This window comes from Diabrotica undecimpunctata, chromosome 8, assembly GCF_040954645.1.
Source record: "Diabrotica undecimpunctata isolate CICGRU chromosome 8, icDiaUnde3, whole genome shotgun sequence".
NCBI lineage: Eukaryota > Metazoa > Arthropoda > Insecta > Coleoptera > Chrysomelidae > Diabrotica > Diabrotica undecimpunctata.
Window position 1 is genome coordinate 58,459,782 of NC_092810.1, and position 22,052 is coordinate 58,481,833.

General features: G+C 33.8%; 1 protein-coding gene across 5 annotated transcripts in view; it reads left to right on the forward strand.

Annotated features, from left to right (window-relative positions):
- The window catches only part of LOC140447594 (uncharacterized), a 58,837-nt gene that overhangs the window by 21,579 nt on the left and 15,206 nt on the right, over positions 1-22,052 (forward strand). For 4 of the 5 annotated variants that reach the window (XM_072540338.1, XM_072540341.1, XM_072540339.1 and 1 more), the window contains exons 4-7: positions 3,842-4,019; positions 8,163-8,480; positions 11,762-12,049; positions 19,554-19,708. In XM_072540338.1, coding sequence (XP_072396439.1) covers positions 3,842-4,019; positions 8,163-8,480; positions 11,762-12,049; positions 19,554-19,708 — 939 coding nt within the window. The remainder of the gene's footprint in view (positions 1-3,841; positions 4,020-8,162; positions 8,481-11,761; positions 12,050-19,553; positions 19,709-22,052) is intronic. The other variant, XM_072540342.1, reaches the window with a different exon arrangement.

Consider the following 22,052-nt stretch of genomic DNA (forward strand, 5'->3'; position numbering starts at 1 on the left):
GGCTATAAAATTAAGAACAAACCAAGGATAAATAAGTATAAACCAAAGTTAAGTAATTTAAATGCAATAACTCAATGTAAGTGTAAACATTAGTTAATGTATTTAACATTCCTAATAAACTCTATCTTATCGTTGGATATCCGATATCAATTTGTAAAAACATGACAATTGAACGATTCTCTGGCACTCAAATGACGAATTGACAAAATTTTAAAATCGCGTAACTCTGAATTCGTGAAAGTCTTAGTCGAGGTATTACTGTATTTAGAATTGTTGATTTTTATAAAGAGCACTTTAAAAAGACTTCCATATAATTCTACACTTACCCCTAGAATAAATGAGTTTGAATCATTTCAACTCTTGACTTCCTGCTTATAAGGTTGATGGGTTTTAAATAACTTTTTTAGGATTATTTGATTGATATTTAATTTTGTTTTGGGGGTGGTCATGACCCCCGTGACCCCCTCCTTGGATCCGCCACTGGACTATCAACTATTTTATGCTTTGTTAAAATTGTCTAAACATGTTTTCTTACAAACTAGGAGTCGGTGTTCTGCTAACTGCAAATTATATTCATATGTACAGTTTCTTCTGGACTCTTTGAACTTTGCAACCTTTCTCTCTTGTCTGAGAACATATCTACATAAATATTCGCTCTGTTTGTCATGATCAACCATTTCTCAAAAATTATTAAATAAATTGAGTCTATCATTTTCAGATAATTCCGATTTACATTTTCTGTTACATTAATCGTTACATCCAGGTCCCAATTCTTTAATTTTCGTTAATTTTCCAGTTTTACTAGTATATTTTTGAGTTCCACAGTTTCGTCAAGACATTAATTTTCCAAACACTTGGATTCATTGGTCTCTCCCTTCCCAGATTTTCTTCTTTGGGTATTGTTTTTTCTTAACAGACATATTTAATGATGAACTTGTACCTTTGGTGCATATAGAAGTTTCCGTTGTCGATGTATCTTATGTATGTAATGCACTGTGAACATTTGGTACCTTATTTTTATCAGTAGAAGTTAGTTCGGTCATAAATGATATAAGGGTTATTATTTTTGTTTGAAATTCTAAACTAGTATTTTCACGCGAGTTTTAAGATTTAAGACATGATCACTATGCTTAGCAGTTAATAATATAATACCACTTTAGTCTTTTTTGTTCTATATATGTTAGTATGTCTGTTTCGATTGATGTTCTTTGCTTTATTTCGTCATTACTTCTCCTATCCATTCTTGTTACTCTGCAGCATCTTCGCAGACATTCCAGCTCTGTTGCTACTATCTTACTGCTGTTTTTCTTGTTTATGATCCAATTTTCAGCCCCATATGTCATAATACTTCGCACTAATGTTTTATAAATATGTGTTTTTGTCTTCATATTTAGGGGTCTATCCCACCATACCGAGTTAAGTCGTCGGATTGCTGTTCTTGTTTGACCTAATCTTTGTGTAATTTCTTCCTCTGTTGTTGCCTTTTTCATGATTTTACACCCCAAGTATTTGAATTTATCATTTCCTTTGACTGTTACGTTGTCATCAATCTGTAGATCTTCTATGTCTTCTTCACTTGTAGATAGGTACTCTGTTTTCGCGAGGTTAATATCTAGGCCAGCCTTGGTATATTCTTCTTGTAGTTTCTTCATCATGTAGCTGAGATTATCTTGGTCTTGTGCAATCACTACTTGATCGTCTGCAAAGCTTAACGTATATAGGTATTCGTTCCGTACCGGTACTCCCATGCCTTCGCATTTTCTTTTCCATGTAGTCAAGGCTTTCTCTAAGTATATTTTGAATAGGGTTGGAGATGTGGAACAACCCTGCAGGAGCCCTTTTGTTGTGGTAAAGTCTCCTATGATTCTTGTTCCCATTTTAATGGACACTTTATTTTCTTTATACGGAGCTTTTGTAGCTTTTATGAGTTCCGTCTGTATTTCTAATTTGTACATTGCCTCCCATAGTTCTGACCTTGGTACAGAGTCATACGCCTTTCTCAGGTAAATGTGTGCTTCATCTTGATAAAACTGGACCAAGCTTTCTCAATTCTGGATTTTTTCTCGTTTGTCATATCCCAATTAAGTTTGGAAGCTGTAAGCTAGTTTGTATTCAGCAGATTCAGAAAAAATCTTCCTGTGATAGATATTTTCGACTTCAGAGTTAAATTTTTTTTCGATCCATAATTTTTGTAAAAGTTAATATTATCCGCCCTATAATTTTACTAAAATTCATAGTTCATCTTTCTCAGTTCTAAGAACCATCATCTACATGACCCAGACGGCTCATTTTATAGTTTTTACTTAATTTATAGTGTTTGCTCTTACTTTTTGTTGCAATATTCTATCAGTGATATTCGGGATTATATCGTCGGCTTACTGTCAAAACTAGCTATCTCCATTTTCAAACTTTTGAGAAATCTACTTTTTAACTTTCATTTGAAATGAAAATCGTCTGAATTTAAAAATGATTTAATAACTGAAAAATATTAAAGTAAATGACATTGCAAACGAAAAACTCTGTAAAAGAATTGTTAAAATGAAGTGTAAATTAAAAAAAAGTATCAAAAACATTTTTTTACGGCACTTTTCTAGTTTTCGCTGTTCATAGTTCATTCAGGTCACTTTAAATATCACTGTTCTCAATATCAGGCTCAAGTATACTGTCTTCGATGTCCTCCAAGTTCGGTAACGATTTATAATACTGATGAAACTCATCCGGGATGATTCCTGATTGGTAGAGCTGTTAAAGATTCTGTTATTTTTGTTTAATTGATGAGCCGAGGTTTGAGTATGCCTTTTTAAGTCTGTTTTGCTCAGATTAACAGGGCCATCTTAACAGGATAGGTTAGGATTTGTTTGTAGTAAATACATAAGCAAGGCAGTAGGGCAGTTTACTTACAGCTCTGGATAGTTATCGATATATCTTAATGGACATAATGGACAGTCCAAGACAAGAAGCACTTCGGAGCAGAGGAGGCCCACCAACTAGATGGGATGATGACCTGAAGCGTGTTATATTGCAATAATTGGATGCAACCCGCACAAGAGAGAGATAGATGGAAAGAACTGAGGGAGACCTATGTTCAGCAGTGGATGCATACAGGTTGATGATGATGAATGGACAGTAAGAGTTAATACTCTCAAATACCGTCAAGTTCTAGGTACAAATCTTACGGCTATAATATATCGGATTTACATCACTACACGGAATCTGCATCACATAATTTAAGATTAGTTCACCAACGCTAGCTTACAATAAATCTATGTTTAAAATTGAAAACATGTAGACGCCGACATGTACTGAAGGATAATGTACATCTCTACAAATTATTATCTATGCACAACATCGTACTGCATACATTGATAACTAAGCATAGTTATCACATGAAATTTGTTCATTCATACCGAAATTTCAGCGAAAACAACCTAACTGGCACTTGTCTTGTTTTGACAGCACTACAATATTGTAAATAATAAAATATTTTATTTAATAGACAACTGCACAAATCTGTTTTTGGCTCAATAAAAGTGTCATTATTGGAGTTAGATTTTTTTAACCCCTTCTGTTTCACACATTTAAAATCTGTTTGGACTTGTCTGGTTTTGTCAGTACATTGTTTGAGAATTTTTAAGTTCAAAGGAGTACTTAACTCAAAATCGACAAAAAAGTGGAGTTGGCTAGTTTTTCGATAGTATTAAATAGAAGTAGACTTACGAAGTTCCTCTGAGGAATGCTATTCAACTGCCCAAATACTTTTGCTGAAAGAGTTGGTGTTTTATTAGGTTTTCTATTATTTTATTATACTGGTAATTTTTTTATAATTATGTTATTTTTTTAGCAGATTATCCAACAAAATGAAGATAACCAGTTTGTAATTAGTTCCGGCAACGCATACCAAAGAGTGACAGTAGTACCATCTGATAACAATTCCGGCGAACTTAGCTATGTGCTTATTGTTCAAGATCCCTTGGATATTAAAGAAGGAGATCAGACTGACGGAGAACAAGATATGACTGGTAAGTGAAATTTTTCATTCAAACAATAATTCTGAAAATTGTTACAGTATAAAATAATCATCATATAAAATAATTTGGGATAGTCCCATTTGTATTGTATATGTTAATAGAGAAATTATTGCATTAAAAGATAAAATGAGTAAATTCATGTGTACCTGAAGGAATAAGAAAAAAATAATTTAAAAATCATAAAATTATCCCATTGGAAAAATATTAATTGGCGTGAAGAGCCATTGTAATAAATTGCTTACTACCATTGAAACCTTTCTGTTAAAGACTAGTATGTCCCAGAAATGACATTTCTATAAAATTTATGATCTCTTAGAGATGTATATTCCATATAGTTTTAATTCATTTTGTAGTTCAGTTTTATTAAATATTAACGCAATGTCGTATATTACAAGTGACCTTTATTTTCTTATTTTATTCTCTGCATTCGAATATGTATTGGTACCAAATGGCAACAATCGAAATAGAGCACGCAACAATCAAAATAGAGCACGCGACATCTGAAGATATACGAATCAGATGAGGAGTGCGACAGGGTTGCGTCTTATCACCGCTATTATTTAATCTGTATTACTAAATTACCAGCATAAATAACATCAGGTACGCTGTTGATACCGTCCTAATAGCAAGCAATGCACAAGAACTGCAAAATATAATAAATTCGGTAATGTGTCATAGCGATAAGTTAGTCTTAAATCTAAATGTGTCCAAAACTAAAATCTAATATTTTCAACGACACCAATAAACGTACATTTTTATGTACAGGTAACTTCCATAAAATATTTTGGTGCAAATAAAAATAAAAAAAAAAACAATTCTATCAATAATCGAACAAGCGGGGAAAACGCCCATGATCATGAAAACATTTTTTTACAGGATCAGACTGTAGTCTGGATCTCATCAGAATTTGAATGATCAGATTTTACGTTTTCTCGATTTTACGACATAGTCCTTATTGCAGCATTGTACTGGCCAAAAACATTTCAACTAATAGAACGCAAATTGAAAAAGTGTAAACCTATAAGTATCTGGGTCACGAGATTAAATTAGGAAGAGACAGTCAAACAACAGAGTTAAACAGGAGAATAGGACTAACGTGGGCAGCTTACGGAAAACTAAGAGAAGTCCGATCATATCAGATATTCCCATGTGCTTGAGAAGGAATGTCTTTGATCAATGTATACTTCCAGTCCTAACGTATGATGCAGAAACATTGAATCTTACCAGAAAAGTAATCAATAAGATACAAATGGCACAGAGATCAATGTTAAATATATCCCTCAGATACAGAAATGATAATGATGATGATGAGGAATAGATAGTGTATTAGTGTCTTTGTCTAGAATATACTGGTATCTGATCGGCCTATGGTGGAGCAGTACGGCAAGAGATAAGGGTTTGCGGCTAGGTGATACTCCTCCATAGATCCCTACCGGAAGGGCGTCGAACGCCTAAATACCGGGTATATATATATATATATATATATATATATATATATATATATATATATATATATATATATATATATATATATATATATTAGTGTCTTTGTCATCTTTGCAATGGACTTCATTTATTTTATTACGTGTTAGCGAGGTACAAAACGACATTCAAGATCGAACATCTGTCAAAATAACGTGTGCTGTTATTCAGTCCGGCAGTTGATGATTTTTAGCCATTGTGTTTGTAAATGAAAATAAAAGCTGTATATATGGTGATACAATTATTCTCATGCGATAGTGGTTAAAAAAAAGTTCCAAAAAAAGCACCAAAGGGAACTTTCTCAGCTATTAAAAGTATCATCGTTGGAACTGAATTCTATGATTCATAGTGTTGCTTGTAAAAAAGTTGCTGTTAATGTGCTATGAACAAAAAATAATGGTTTTGACACCAAATTGTCGCCAGTGATGAACCTTGATGTTATTTCTATGAACTAAAATTCAATTAACAATCTCCAAAAAAATGTCGGTTTCAAATTTCATCGTAAAAAGTAACGGTGATCGTATTTTTTTATTTATGAAGGTTAGGTTTTCTGGATTTTAAAATTTAATGCTGTGCGATATTCAAATACCTTAAAATGCTTACACATTAACATTAAGAATAAATTTCCCGGAAAACTCAGAAATGTAGTCATTCTTCTGCATGACAATACATATACTTCAAGATTTGTTTGGGCATATAAAGTTGGAAATCTTAAAACCTCCCTTATATATTTTTTTATGGTTGTAACGTACAATGGCCTGGTAAGGAAGAATGGGTGCCCAGAAGTTAGTTATTACGGTGGGTACTATAAAAATTAACACCAGGGAAAGTTTATTATTGAAATATAAGTTGGGCGAAAAATTCCAGGTCCAAGTACGTTCACTTTGCAACCGACACTCAGGTAATTTGAAGAACACAAGGGTGAGCGGGCGAAAGGACGTGGGTTTACATTATTAGTAACGGGGGATACTGAGCCGGAATAATAAAGCAGATGAATCCTACTAACTGAAAGAATTTGGGCAAAAATTTAAACAAATAAAAAGGAAAAATTGACGTCACCTTGTCTTTTCTGTGAGGGACAAGGAAAAGCCTTAAAAACCAAAATACAGATATAAAAAAATAACAAGAAACAATCACCAAAATATCTGACATGTTCGTTCAGCAAACATGTTTAGAATTTATTTATATGTGTTACACAAGAAAAGAAGATTGTTAAAGAAATCAAAAATACTATGTTGTTACATACAAGCTATATTTATTATTAACTGAAACATATATTTAACTGGAAATACTAATTTACATCTTACAAGTAAAAAATGTCCATTACAATTTGATACTTTCATCTTTATAGAATGTTAAAAATTAATTTTCTCGATGATCTGGTAAAAATAATTGTGTGAAAGATGATCTCAAAAAGAAACACTATTTAAAAAAAATGAAAATTTAAAATTTACCTGGCTATTATTATATCATGATATGTAGGATTTTCGCTTCTTATAGTTTACACACAAATTTAGTGTGGTATATAAAAAAATATATTCAACATGCAAAGAAAATTAGGGTACCCCTTCAAAAAACACTAACACTACTGCACTGGGTACATATAGAAGAAAAATAAAAATAGTGACAGATATGTTTCCTTTTTCGTCAGTCACCCAATCAGAAAATATTCAGCATTGTAATTTAAACTGCCTTGACAGCTTATAGAAAAATGGTAAAAACTTACGGTGAATTTGGGCTTTCACCACCAAAACATGAACTAATTTGCTCTAACTTAAACTTAATTTCTTGCTGGTTTGCAACATACTTCACTTTACTGCATGCTATTTTACTGCATATAACTAATGCCAGCGATGACCTGATCTCCAAAAATCCACAAACATCGACCATATCGTTGAAAAGCAGGTACCGGCTGACCCCCTTAAGATCCGAGCCGAGAGTCCATGCTACTGGCGTCGTCAGCACCACTTGAGTAGCGTAAATGCTAGACCCAGACTAGCCAAAGGCCAGGCCAAGACTGAATTCCTTCTCCCATAACTCGATCAAATTTTCCGGCTAAAACAAATTTAGCAACAATTTCCAATGCAAATAAATAATTAGATTTTGTTTATTCTAATCGAAGAGATGCCAAACTGTTTTTTTTTTGAATATATTTGACAACGCATATCAAAAACTTATACAAGATTGAATTTGAAATACGTGAATTAAAACTTCACACAAAACGGAATTTAAAAATGCTACGTGGTTTCGTTGTATGATAGTGATACTGCTATATGTTCCATTGTGCTTCATTGAAACAATTCTATAAGGAACTCTGTGCTGTACAATAATAAAGAAGACTGCTCTTATAGTTAGTGTGACTAATTTGAATTTTGCTTTCATTCAATTATCCCCCACATTTTAGTTGAGAACATACATGTTATTTTCATTCTTGCGATATACTCTTGTTTACAATTTTTTTTGTTATTGTTTTTTCTGTTATTGTTTTAACTTTCTAAATGTGTGAATAATTTAACTTTTTCAATAGGGCTTTAGCTTCATATGTTTACTTTGTTTAATATTTAAACTGTGCAAAGTATATTCTTTATGTAAAATATTGTATATATAATTTACAAATTTTATATTTTTAATGATAAATGAAATTCGTTGTAGTGTATGATTTCGATGATGCCGAAGACGGAGGAGTAGTAGATTCAGACGAAGACGATAAAAGTAAAATAGTTAAACTTCTGCCTAGAAAATCGCAAGTTGTTGCACAAGCTCACATGTGTAACTATTGCAACTATACTAGCCCCAAACGCTATCTTCTTTCCAGGCACATGAAATCACATTCTGAAGAACGTCCCCATAAATGTAGTGTATGCGAGAGGGGCTTTAAGACGCTAGCTTCCCTCCAGAATCATGTGAACACCCATACTGGAACAAAACCACATGCTTGCAGATACTGTGATGCAGCTTTTACTACTTCAGGTAAGCAAAATTATTTTTGCTATAAAAAAATATATTTTTTTATTATTTATATGTAATATAAATTTTCTTTAGCCATGTTTACACTCAGTTTAAAATCAGTTTGAAACCTAAAAAACACAATAGCAACCTGACTGAAAATAAGAGAGCCACAGGACTATATGATACATATGAATAAACCTTTCAATGACAGATGTATGCCATTATTAATTAAACGTACCGTTTAAAGAACAAAATATAATTGAAATGTCAGATGTTAATAGTTCAGATTTCTTTCCTAGGTGGCGTGGTTACCTTACTGGACAAACAGTGTGACTTGTCGTCCTAGCCGTCTCTGTATCTGTAGAGTAGGGAGGGCGAGTTAAGTTATACAGCACGTAGGCCACAATTGCCCCAATGTGCATCATCCTAGGGAGCTGTCGTTCTTAGCCCATTGTCCATCCTGCCATTTCTAGGAAGGTGGATATTACCAGGAGACATCTCCCTTATGTGGGCAAGTGTGGGCCAGGACTCGCCGAACACGTACTCTAGTATTAACGATTTTTCCGGGCATTCACATAGGACACGCTGTACAGTTTTGTCTTCTCGTTTGCACTTCCTACATAGAGGTGTGTCTACTAGTTCCAGTGTGTGTGGAGGTGTTAGCTTAGTTGACAATGACCAGTTAAGCAACAATGAAGCGTAGGCTTTTCCTGGTCATTCCCAAGTACTTCTTTAATGTTGACTTTTCAAGGTTACTTAGTTTTACCCTGGCAAGTCTACATCCTTGCCCTTCTTCCAATCTTTTTACGGTTTGCGTATGGGAGTGACATTTGACAATTTTCGCAATTGTTGTAGTTGACCAACCAAAAAGATCCCCAGGCCTTCCTAGTCAATTGGTCAGCAATGTGGTTGCCTTTATTCTTATCGTTCCTTTAACCCATATTAATATAGTTTTCCCGGCTATACCTTTTTGGGTTATCTCTTTTGCGCATATGGAGATACCAACCAGGTCTGTTTGAACTACGGTGGCATCTTTGCCCATATACTATTTTATTCTTAGGTTAACTGATCTAGAGTATATCCCGCATCTTGAGCCTTCTTCCATTTTGTAGCCATCGGTGTATATGCAATGGGCATTCGCCACGTTTGTCTCCCTATGTCTTGTTTCGATTTTGTTTAGTGAGGATATGATTGCTTCTTCCTTCCAGTTTGGTGCTGTCAAGGCGCTAGAACCGAGGACGCGTGTTTTCATCAGGATCTCCGCCAAAGGTTGGAAGTTTTGTTTCTATCTTCTGTGGGTTCGATGTGGGTCCTTTGAGAGCGCTTTTTGTAGCTTGGAGGCCTGCGGGAAATCTTCGATTTCCTCACAGAAGGTTCTCCAAGCAGCTCTTTGTCTTTGCCTGCAGACTTTCTTAAACTCTCTAAGATTTGATTGATAAGAATCCCAATCCTCTTTGAGTCTGGTGCGTTTTGCTCTATTAAAAGCTGTTCTCGCTATCCTCCTAAGATGTTCCAGTTCAGTGACCACCAAGAGTTGGTTTTGCGACTTTCCTGGACCATCCTTATTGGACAGAATTTTTTATAAGCATAGCTTATTTTGTCTTGGATATATACCGTATACCTTTCCAATTCTGTATTAGTTCCTGGAGTTAAAGCCTTTTCATTACGCAGAGCATCTTCTAAGAGTCGGTTGTAGAGTTCTACATCCGACCTCCTAGGGTCGCGCGATTTGATAAGGTTTTTTTTTCCAGACTAATATTATAGGTTAGCCAGAGGTGATCATGACATAGAGATGTTCACCGATACCTGCCAGTTCTGAATTTTATTAGATATTTCAGCTGTTGCTAGCGTAATATTCATAACTGTTTGGCTACGAACATTAATAAGGGTAGTTTCGGTGCCTCTATTTAAGATATACACATATTTTCTGGAAATATAGTCATAAAGAGACTTACCTCGAGCTTTGTTATCTCTGCTGCACCAGCCTAGATGGTGAGAGTTCAAATCGCAGCCGATAATAAGTTCTACCTTCTCACTGAGACAATGGTCTACCAGATCTTACATCTCCTTTGTTGGTGGTAGGCAGGCTGCATCTTAGGGTAGGTAGACCGATGCTGGTATCAACTCTCTATTTTTGCCTTTTCCCCATGGGGATTTCACTTTATCCGCAGTTACGTCTGAGGTGCAAAACTGCGCCATGGGGGAGGCGTTGATTTTCCTGGGAACATATATTGCTGTTCTCGGTTGTTGATTACTTGGTAAGCTGAAAATTTGACCATTTATACTGCTAAAACCAGTTATTTTGGTCTTAGTTATCCAAGGTTCTTGGATTAGTGCTATTGCGTCCTCCGTTACATCCAGGCGGCGGCATAGTGTCGCCGTTGCCACCTTTTTGTGTTGGAGGTTGCATTAAATAATAGTAACCTAATTTTTTCGACGTCCTTGCCCATGGTTTAGGTATCGTTCCAGTTCTTTTAGGTGTTCATTTCCTCCTCGGTTGAGGAGGGGGCAGCCTTAGTAGTTTCGGAGTCTCCTCTACAGAGTTCGTCGACCATCATCGGATGGTCTTCTCTCTGCTGTGGGACTAAGGGTGTCTCAGTATCAACAACCGTCGTCGGCTGCCGAGTGTCTGAGGTTCCTGGTCCCTAAAAAATATTTTATATCACTCCGTTGACGTGATTATAGCCATATTTGAATAATTCAATGTCAATTTAGAGGTATTATATTACATTATTCGTTAATCAATAAATTCTTTCCTTAATAAATCGAACACGAAGATAACGGTAAGTCGTTATAACAACTGTTTGTTAAAAACATTGTATATTCAAAGTACGAAAAAGGATTGCATATTTAAATGACAAGAAAATAGATTATAAAGACACTACAAACGCTGTCAAAACAAAACTTAAATTGCCAGTAGGTGAAACAATGAACGACCATCTTCCTATAGCTGTCTTTGTTCGATGTATGCTGTTGTGCATGGATAGGCGTCTGAAGTTAATCATTTTAGTTTCTGTGAGTATGAAAGAGACGTAATATAAAAAATAATTCGTAAATAATGTCATACTTGTGCAAAGTTCCAGCGGATAGACTGTAGGATGTTATGTGATTTTATGTTAAAAAAGCAAAAAATATTAGTTTTACGCACAAAAACGAAATATAAGCACTAAAGCTTGATTTTATGCAAAATATATTATGCAAATTTTCTTAAAATTGCATAAAATCCCAACTTTAGTTATAACACTTCTTATTTAATATATGCTTGCTTTTATAGATTATCATGTTATCGTTTTTTTTTTCAGGAGAATTAGTTCGTCATGTAAGATACCGTCACACCCACGAAAAACCTCATAAATGCACAGAATGTGATTATGCTAGCGTTGAACTATCCAAATTGAAGCGCCACATTCGCTGTCACACCGGGGAAAGGCCTTATCAATGTCCACATTGCACGTATGCCAGTCCTGATACTTTTAAACTTAAGAGACACCTGAGAATCCATACTGGGGAGAAACCTTATGAATGTGATATTTGTCATACACGATTTACGCAGTCAAACAGTCTCAAGGCCCACAAACTTACACATAATAGTAAGAATATTTTATTGAGTTGTTATTAATGTTTTAATTAGATATGGAATTTCAATGAGGTGGCAAATTTATGTATGTCAGGTAGCTGCCACGGTCGTATATTCATTAATAATATCTGCAAATTATTGCTTAAACTTTATATAAAGCAGAACTGTTACTGATAGAAAAAATATTTGACAGATCAATAATTATCGAAGCACTGGATTAAATAATTCATTAGTAATTTTTTCTATTAGCAAAATGATCGATGGTATAAGTCATTTATTCATTGACCTAGTAAATAAATGAATAAAGGGTACCAGCATAATGCATAAGAATTCAACACATTTCTGTATTTTATTTTAAACTCACTTTTTGCAACAAACTGTTGCAAAATCGCCGAGAACAAAAAATGTTGCATTCGCGGGAGTACGACAAAAGAAAAAATTGGATCTTAGAGGAAACTTTGGATCAAGAGGAATCTATCTATCAAGTTTCAAGTCTAGAATTTTTTTCGATAAAATTAAAAGGCATTCAAAATAGGAAGAAGACTTATTAACCTTAAATTCAATATTCTAACACTAACTAGATATGTACCAAATTTTAAAACTCTAGGACAGACATTGGCATTCATTTTTTTAATCATTCACTTTTCTAATAAAATGATCACCGATTTCATGCTAACCTCAAGTTGAAAGTTTTTCACAATAGAATGAGTATAATTTTCTCAAACCTGCCTATAAAATCTATTATGGCAAAAAAGTACCTAGAGACGTCGCAGTAAGTCCCATCCGGAAGTCATAGATGCTTGTAATTTTTTTCTAAAAGATTGTGCTCCATCAAAACTATGACAAGTTTTACTCTATTAGGTCTCGTTAGGTAGTGGTATGTCGAAAAAAAATTTAGAATCAGAACTTTAGGCTTCTCGCCCGTGTTTCTCACTACGGAGTAGATACGAGTACGTGCTATTAGACCATTGGATTTCAATATGAATTTCAACCAGGATTTTATCCCTTATGCCTTTTTGTGTACTGAAAATGTCATATGAAATAAGCAAAAAAAAAAGGAAATTAACAACTTTACAGCAACTTTTCCAATGTAAAATTTTTCCTTTTGTAGACCTGCCGTTCCTTATCGTGAGAATTAACAAACTTTTAGTGGCATGAAGGAAAAAATCACGGATAATGACCTATTAACATTACATGTTTAGGTCATAATTAACACCCTTAGGACACCAGTAGCCCCATATGCCAACATTTTTAAAAATAGAATCAATACTCCTCTACCGATTCGTAAAATGGCATAGACGAGAATTTTTTTTTACAAATCAAGGTTTTCTTTATAAAAGAAAATTCAATTTTCACCCAAATTTCCCCAGGAAACACTACAGTTTTCATATATTTTATCTTTCAGTACTCTCAAAAGCATAAGGGTTGATTTATTTTTTTACTGTTACCAAAAACTTTTCACATTTTGACTAATGTGTTCGTTTAATAACTGAAAATCAGTTAGTTGCAAAACAGTGCCAATTTACTGCATATAAATGCCATTTTGTTATACAATGTGAGTCAAATGCATGGAATGCGTGAATTATTGCAGTCGCTAACAGGATAGTTGTGAAATTTTTAGGGTTGAGCCGATTCTCTTACGACATTTGCGTTGTTGTCAGATCTTTCGTTTTTCCGTCAGCACAGGGAACTGTGTTTTTAACTTTCAAACGGATCATCGTGTATATTTTAAATAATTTTATTGACAATCATCTGAAATTTACAATGATGCTCAAAATATTGTCCATTTACTTCCAAACAGCAAGTTATGCGATCATTAAATTTGTAGACCGTATATTTCTCATCTCTTCTCCGTATCTATGCATTCATTCTATCTTTTAATTCTTGAATATTGGCAGGTTTTACTTTGTGCACCGTGTTTATTAAATTACACCATATAAAATTTAATCCATTGCTATCACATGATCATAGGGGTTATTCGATAAATCACGTCTTCTAATCCTACTAATAAAAACGTTCTTTAAATATCCTCTAACTTCAACAAAATAGTGAGGATAAGATTTGCCTTGTTGTAATCAAACATAATCGCTGGAGGTGTTGTTATTATCTAAAAGTTGTATAGAATGAAATTTCTGCAATAAAAGACATGAAAAATACTTATTTGTTTGGGAAATATCCCAGCCAACTCATATGTTTTCTAGCCAATAAATTAGACATTTTGATTCCCTCAAATGAAAAAGGGATCAATTTTTTTGGATATGTGAATCAAGCGTCCACCGTGAATTGTGTTGCTACAAAAATTTATAATTATTGTGCCTATTTATGGTTTTTTTCTGAAGCCGTTGGTTATAACCAGTCGTATTACAGCCCATCGGCTTATTGTACATCTTCCATTCGTGTAACCTTCTGACTCAGGTTTTAGTATTAACAACTACTTACGTAGGCGGAACCTGCGACTTTACGTGCCCTCCGATGCACGGTGGCGTCTCAGTTAAATTAGAAATTGAAAAATTTCTTGTGTCTGCCGGGATCGAACCTGGGCCGCACGGCTTGGTTAACCGGTACCTAGCTACTGAGCTATAGCGTCCGTCCTATTTATTTTTAATAAAAAAGTTGTTTTGTCAGAGAAGATTACATGCAAAAATATGGTCCAAAATTATTACGTAAAATTCCTAAAATAGATCTTATGAAATATTACTCCGGCAGCAGGGTATCTTTGTGTATGAATGTAAGGGTCAATAGTTGAATACTATTCTATCTTTCAGCGTAAAATTTTTCGCTGAATACGAATATGTAGAACCCCCATCTCAAAAAGTGGTACCAATTTTTATAAACAATTTTGTACTCGCCCACTATCTACTTGTGATTTTTTTTAATAGTAAATTGTTGAAATAGGTTCAAACTTTCTATTTATATGCAGCTTCTAGAGAAAAATGCACCATGCAAAAAGTTATGAGAACTAAAAGTTAGACTAAATCTTTGATTTATCGACTTACAAATTTTAATACCTTTAATAAACTTTTTATAAATAACATCATCATAGCATTTTTAACCGTACTTTACGATGGGACTATTTGTAAATTAAAGTATTAAAATTTGAATATTTATAAAAAAAATTGTTTATAAAAATAGGTACCACTTTTTGAGAAGAGGAACTATATGAACTTCCCTAGATATTTGTCTATACCTCAGTGGGATCTTCTACCATGACGCAAAAATCTAATGATTTGATGATCTTATGCGTTTTCGGTTAGAATATCAATCGCAAAAGATATCAACTATAGTCATTGTTATTTAAGATCGGGGAACATTTAGAAATTATACTGGGTGTTCCATTAAAAAAACAATATTTCTTATATTATAGGACAGACGGAAGATCTGACAGTAACATAAACACAATATGAAGATAGACCATACCACACAACCCCTTCTTCTTCATGTGTCACATCAGGATTATCCGACGTTGGCGATCACAATTGCGAAAGCTTCTCGATTTATGTCAGATGGAATCATTGTTTTGCATTTTGTATCTTGAGTCCATTCAAGAATGTTTTTTAGCAAAGTAACCTATTTTCTTCCTACACTTTTCTGACCTTTTTAAGTATTATTTTCAGATTTAGCCATACGGCTCACACTCCCTCTAAGGGGAAAATTCACTCATCCCAGATACCTACGGTATCAAAAGAATTGAGCTCTGGTGGGACTCTTTCCGTGTTATCGAGCCCTAGGTGACTTGGTTTGCTGGAGTATCTCCCAAAAATTTTCGTACACACCTGGACGTCGCGAGGAGTACAGCTTTCTGCATGGCCTTGTAAAGATGTTCATTTAGACCCAGCTGTTTTATGTTCGCTAGGAGGTTTTTGGGAATAACACCAGTAGTAGATAGAATAATAGGTACTGTCTGGGTACTTTCCATTCTCCATTGTCTCCTGATTTGTATTTCTAGATCTCTATACTTGGCGATCTTTTCGTTGTATTTAACACGTAAATTATTGGTGTTAGGTATCGCCACATCAATAAGTGTTGTTTGCCTGGTAAGTTTATTAACTAGTATGAGATCCGGTCTATTATGTGCCACTGGTTGGTCTGTGAGCACAGTGCGGTCCCAGTATAGCTTGTAGTTGTCATTTTCAAGCATTCTGTCAGGGACATAATATTGATAATAAGGGAGATGGTCGGTTTGGAGAAGTCCCAGTTTGTCAGCTAGTTCTTGGTGGATCACCTTTCCTACTGAGTCATGGCGTTATTTATAATCAGTTCCGACAAACGCCTGACAGCCCCCGGTAAGATGTTGGATGGTTTCTTGGGCTTGGCATCCATATCGGCATTTGTCATTTTGGACTTGAGGATCTTTAACAATATATTTCAGGTAATTTTTAGTTGGTATAAGCTGATCCTGAATGGCAAGTAGAAAACCCTCAGTCTCGGGAAACATCTTTCCTGGTGTCAACCAGTAGTTCGACGCTGTATTGTCGACATATTCTTGGCTGATCTCATTGAGATGTCGCCCATGCAGAGGTTTACTCATCCAGGTGCGCATTTTTTCTTGCTTAGTCAGATGGTTTATGCGCATTTGTTGTTCCCTCAGTTTTAGCGGCGTTGTGTCATCTACTGCGCAAATTACTCGATGTAAGGTAGATGTCTCAGCCTGCACCTGAAAATAAGTTCTTAAATTAGCAACCTGTTTATCCATGCTCACCTATGATGTCCATAAGTCCTCTTCCCCTTTGATATCGCGGTAATGTTCTCTCTACTGCACTGCGTGGATGGTGTTTTTGCGTGTATTATTGCGTGTATTTTGCGTGGTGTATTATTTTTATTATTATATTTTCCTTTAAGAATTAGTTGTGGTATTCTATATCGATTTTCCCCCAATGTATTCTCAACAATTTTTTTTGTATCTTATCTTTTATATCTGACAATTATACTTTTTTTATTATTGTATAATTTTTGAGGATTACAAAAAATTGTTTTTTCCTTTTTTACATTGTGTTACAAAGATGGCGCCAACATTTTTAGTTCAAAAACTATTGCTCCATGGCGGACACTTAATCTCTGTAACGTCAAATTTTTTTTAGTAGTTTTTTTCAAAATCTTTAATCTTCGGATCTAGTCTGTCGATTTTAATAAACTTTGAAGCATTTTGTTTTTTTTTTGTTTTCTCTATGATAGTTTATTACAAATTGACCAAACAAAATAATAATTTTTGTGACTGAAAAAAGTCGAAAAAATATCAATTTTTGAACAATTTTTTCAAATGTCCCCCATTTTGTTTTGTTTTAAGAATTTTCAATTTCTCTGGTAAACTATCACATAAGGGCACTTCTTTTTTAAAACCCTCCTTAAATTTTATATTTTAGATTGGCCGTTTCAGAGATTAAGTGTCTGCCATGGAGCAGTAATTTTTGGCTCCATCTTTAAAATACGCGAACGCTGAAAAAAAAAATAGAAATAAATTTTTAGAAATAGAAATAAAATCTTCAAAAGTTGTATAATAATATAAAAGAAGTTTACTTCAATTACATAATAAATAATATATAAAAAAATGTTGAAAATATGCCATTTTTAGGATTCTAGACGATAATAGTACCTTAACTGTTTAATAATTCTCTTTGTTAAGCCTCATTAGTACTTCCTCGTTAGTTTTCCTTGCCTTCCACGGTATCTTCAACGTTAGTCTATGAATGCACATTTCTAATGCTTCAATTCGGTCCATGCTTGATACTTTTAAGTTTTCACTCTTCTGCTGCATGCTAGAGTACAGACTAAACATAGCACTTAATCTCTTAATCATTTTTGAAATAAATCAAGCGTTTATCAGATTATATACCCACTTAATAAAAGTTTGTCCTCGTAAATTAGTTTATTTAATATTGGAAATATTGTAACAGAATAATCAAATTTATTTAATTATATTTATTCTTCATGAACAGTCTTGTAATTCTTAGTATTCTTTTATGAATATGATTACTAGTGTACTAGTAACTAGTGTCACTAGTACACTTTTTCAACATGTTAATGCGTTCCTTGATATACTCTTCAGTGGTGCTAGATGACTGTCATTGTCCATGCTCTTCAAGCGTTTAAAAGTCAGCAAAGGCTGTTACTGACGTCCTAATTAAGCAATTGTCAGTATGATTGATTAGTATTTTTTTAGTAAATAGTATTTTAGTATTCTGTAACCTTGTGGGAAAATTTTGAAAAACTTTCGTTGTCAACTGGTATTCTGCAGCGAAATTATGATAAATGAAAAGTCTGTTTTTTATGTTTTACCTTTTTTGTGTATCATTCGTTTATGATATCATTTATGATTATTGATTATTGATATTTAACTGAAATACACTTAAATAACTGAAATATGCCCACACCTACATAAATAAATAAGTAAATACACGTTTCTTTGTACCGAAATAAAACCTAAAAAAATTTGGATACTTTGTGCGGTGAATTTATGCTGTGAAGATTAATGACGGATTTAGCTTAAAAGTATGTAGGGAAAACAAGAAATTTTTACTATTAAAAACTACAGAATCAAACTAGCAAAATTACGTGTACTCATAAACGAAGATCGCAAGAGTAAATTTTGATAACGGGTTCATCATGCTCATGAAAAAAAAGCGTCTTAATGATATTACTTGATGGCGATGGACATTTTTGACCTTCGACTGAAGATTGTTTAACAAAATGTTGATTTTTTTATAATCCTTATTAAGTGACTATATTGGGCAAGCTATTTACTTTGATCCGTAAACTATTGTCATCATCATCCAGCCTCAAGAGTCCACTGCTGAACATAGGCCTCTTCCTCATGTTTCCAACCCCGTCTATCTTGCGCCGCTCTCATCCAGTTTTTATTGAGTCTTCTTAAAAAAGAGAAGCGTCGGTCGACCACCTACAATATGGACTGACGATTTAAGAAGACTCGATTTAAGAAGTAAACTATTGTAGAAAACGTTAGTTATGTTGCTATTTTTATGTTGTTATCATGCAAAGCTTACGTTCTGAAAAAAGAAATTCTTTCATCAGTTTGTGCCTTTTTATTATCTTCTAAAGGTACTAATTTAATCTAAATGAATCTGCTACATAGACTGAAATACGCTGGTGTATTTAATCGACCTGTGGATGAGCAGTATAACAAGACTTCTGTCTTGTTATACTGCTCATATGTCACTTTACCGAATGCAATTTTTCTTCTTAAGTTATAACTTTGTAATGCTTTTATATCTATAACTATGTACTTCTACTTAACCAACTGCGACAAAACAGTATAAACAAATCTCATAAGAACCTTTGCTCTTCTAGCTTTGTTTTTTAATACACCAATTAAATATAAATTTGCGTATTTGTATATTCAAAAATGTCGCAATCAAATTTGAGACAGTTTTGTTTTTCTTGTTACTTGTGGATTTACCTGAGAAAGTAACAATACAGATTTGCCATTATATCTGAAATGAAAATACTTAATGTACAGCGAAACCATAGTTTACAAAGTATACTAACGTATTATTTTCTTTTAGTTGGAGACAAGCCCATCTTTCAGTGTGACTTGTGTCCTACGACCTGTGGACGCAAGACTGATTTAAGAATTCATGTACAAAAACTTCATACCTCAGATAAACCTCTTAAATGTAAAAGATGTGGAAAATCGTTTCCTGATAGGTATAGTTACAAAGTAAGTATCTTATAAAATATTATTAATTTTGAATTTTTACATGTTTATGTAATCTTACTCACTTCTGGGAAGTATCTTTCTCTTCTAAAGTGTCTATAATAAATTTAAGAGGCGAATTTCACTTAAAAGTGTTTCCATTGCATAGAAGAATAGAAATACACCTCAGGGCTCCATCATCTTGATCATTTTGTTTATTCAGTGTTAAATATGGTTTTCAGAATTAATTAATGACTTTGTTTTTACTACTGTTGAGGAAATTGATGATTAAAGATCGAAGATCTTTGAGCCTCGTAACGGGTATTGTTCGTACAAAATGACTAAAACTGTAGTAAAGGTAATAAGATACATTTTGTCAAACATTTGAATAAAATGTATCTACATACAAAAATTAACACAATAAAATTAAAATAAAGAAACCTGTGTATAATGATTTAAACAATAGAAAACTTATTAGCTAGGTAAAAAAACAATTTATTTTAAATATTTATTTAAGTATCGTATACAATCATAAATTTAAGATTTCTTCACTATCAGAATTTGAGTTATTCATATTACCAGTGCCTATTATTATTGGTTGAATGTTAATGTCAACCATATTTTTTTCTCTTTTTCTCGGACATACCACTTTTTAATAATTTCATGAGTATACCTCACACATTTTTCCCAAATTTCTGTCTTACATTGGTTTAATGTCTCTTTTCACATTATTTATAACATCACTATACTTAGTGCAATATGAATTGCAGTTTGCCCTAATTAATAGCTTTTAATTCGCAGTGATAAGGAGGTTCATTCTAGTTAAAACAGTGGAAAGTTGCTTTAAAAAAAACACTGTGATATGGAGCATTATCCATTACAATTGATGATGGCTCTTCTAAATTGGGAATTGATTGTTCACTTATAAATTTAGTGAAAATTTCATTATTCGTTTCCCCATGATAATCAACTAAGTAGATAATAAACTCACTTTAGTAGCAAATCCTTTCGAAGAAACAGCATGAACAATTACAAAACGTTGACCGTCATACCCTTCTGGTTTACGTACGTTTCGTCCAATAAAAAGGAGGTCTCTGGGATGCTTACTATTAAAATTTTCCATATATTTAGAAAAGAACTTAACTGTTAAAGCAGCAATACTATTATAGTACGCTCAATTAATACTCTTCGATTAATGTCCTTTTCGTAATGTCCTTTAAATCCCAATTCATTTAACAAAATTCTAACGGATGACATAATCTAACAGACAGTAAGGCATTATCCTTACCCTTTGTGGGTCTACCTTACTGCCCCTTATCCCACCTTTTATAACTTGTTCTAGCCGGTCCGCCGAGGGCGGGTGGTTTCGAACCATTTCCACTTCCCATCTAACATTCTCATCATATACTCTCCAATTAGTAGATTGCATTCCGCATCGGACTCCCGGATTCTGAGATGTACTGTTTCTAGTAGCGACGCCCATTCCGGTTATAGAGAACCCAATGTAGCGGTGTTCCATGCCTGTGTAGGTTTGCAGCACCGAACAATATTTCTCACGGCAAGATATACGTTGGGACGCGTAGGTAACGTCGATATACGAACCTGTCACATAATTGTCTCTCGTAAACGTAGGTTCTGTACCTCTGTTGAGTACAACAAGGTCCAGTGTTCCAACCAATTCGCTCAGCATATGACCTATACTGTCGGTGATAGGAGAACCCCATTTCGCGTTAAAGTCTCCCAGCACCACACACTCTTGGTTCAATCGTCTCACTTCATTTCGGTGAAATATAGCAACATAACGCTGATTTAATTTCCTTTTGGGTTATATCTGGAAGTTCCTCTGATCCTTGATTTTGTACTGCTGGGATTTCTACCTCTGGAAAGTGAGCATCTGGTCTATATAATGTTCTGTAATATGTTGTGCTCTTCGAAGCAGTAATTAATATAAGTAATAAAATAAAAAAAAACGGGTGTGGCAGTCCAGTGGGACTGCCGGTGGAAGTTCTATACACGCATTCGCCGTTACTAATTTATTTGGGAGTCAATCTGCACAATCATTACTATATGTAAGACATAGCAGAAAGAGAAACAGAATTAATAACAACTTACTAACAATGAAGGATTGAATCAATATTTTGATGAAAATGTATATTTTTATTTTCATATATGTATGAAAGGAGTTGAATGCAAAATTTTTTACACATACTCTGCAGTAAAATTTATTGTTTATTTTGTTCTTAATATAATAATACAATACAGAGTAAACTGCAATATTTATAAGTATTTAAAAATGACAATAATATACATAAAAAAAATACACTACAATACAGTGCAACATAATTCCATATATAATAATTCAATACAA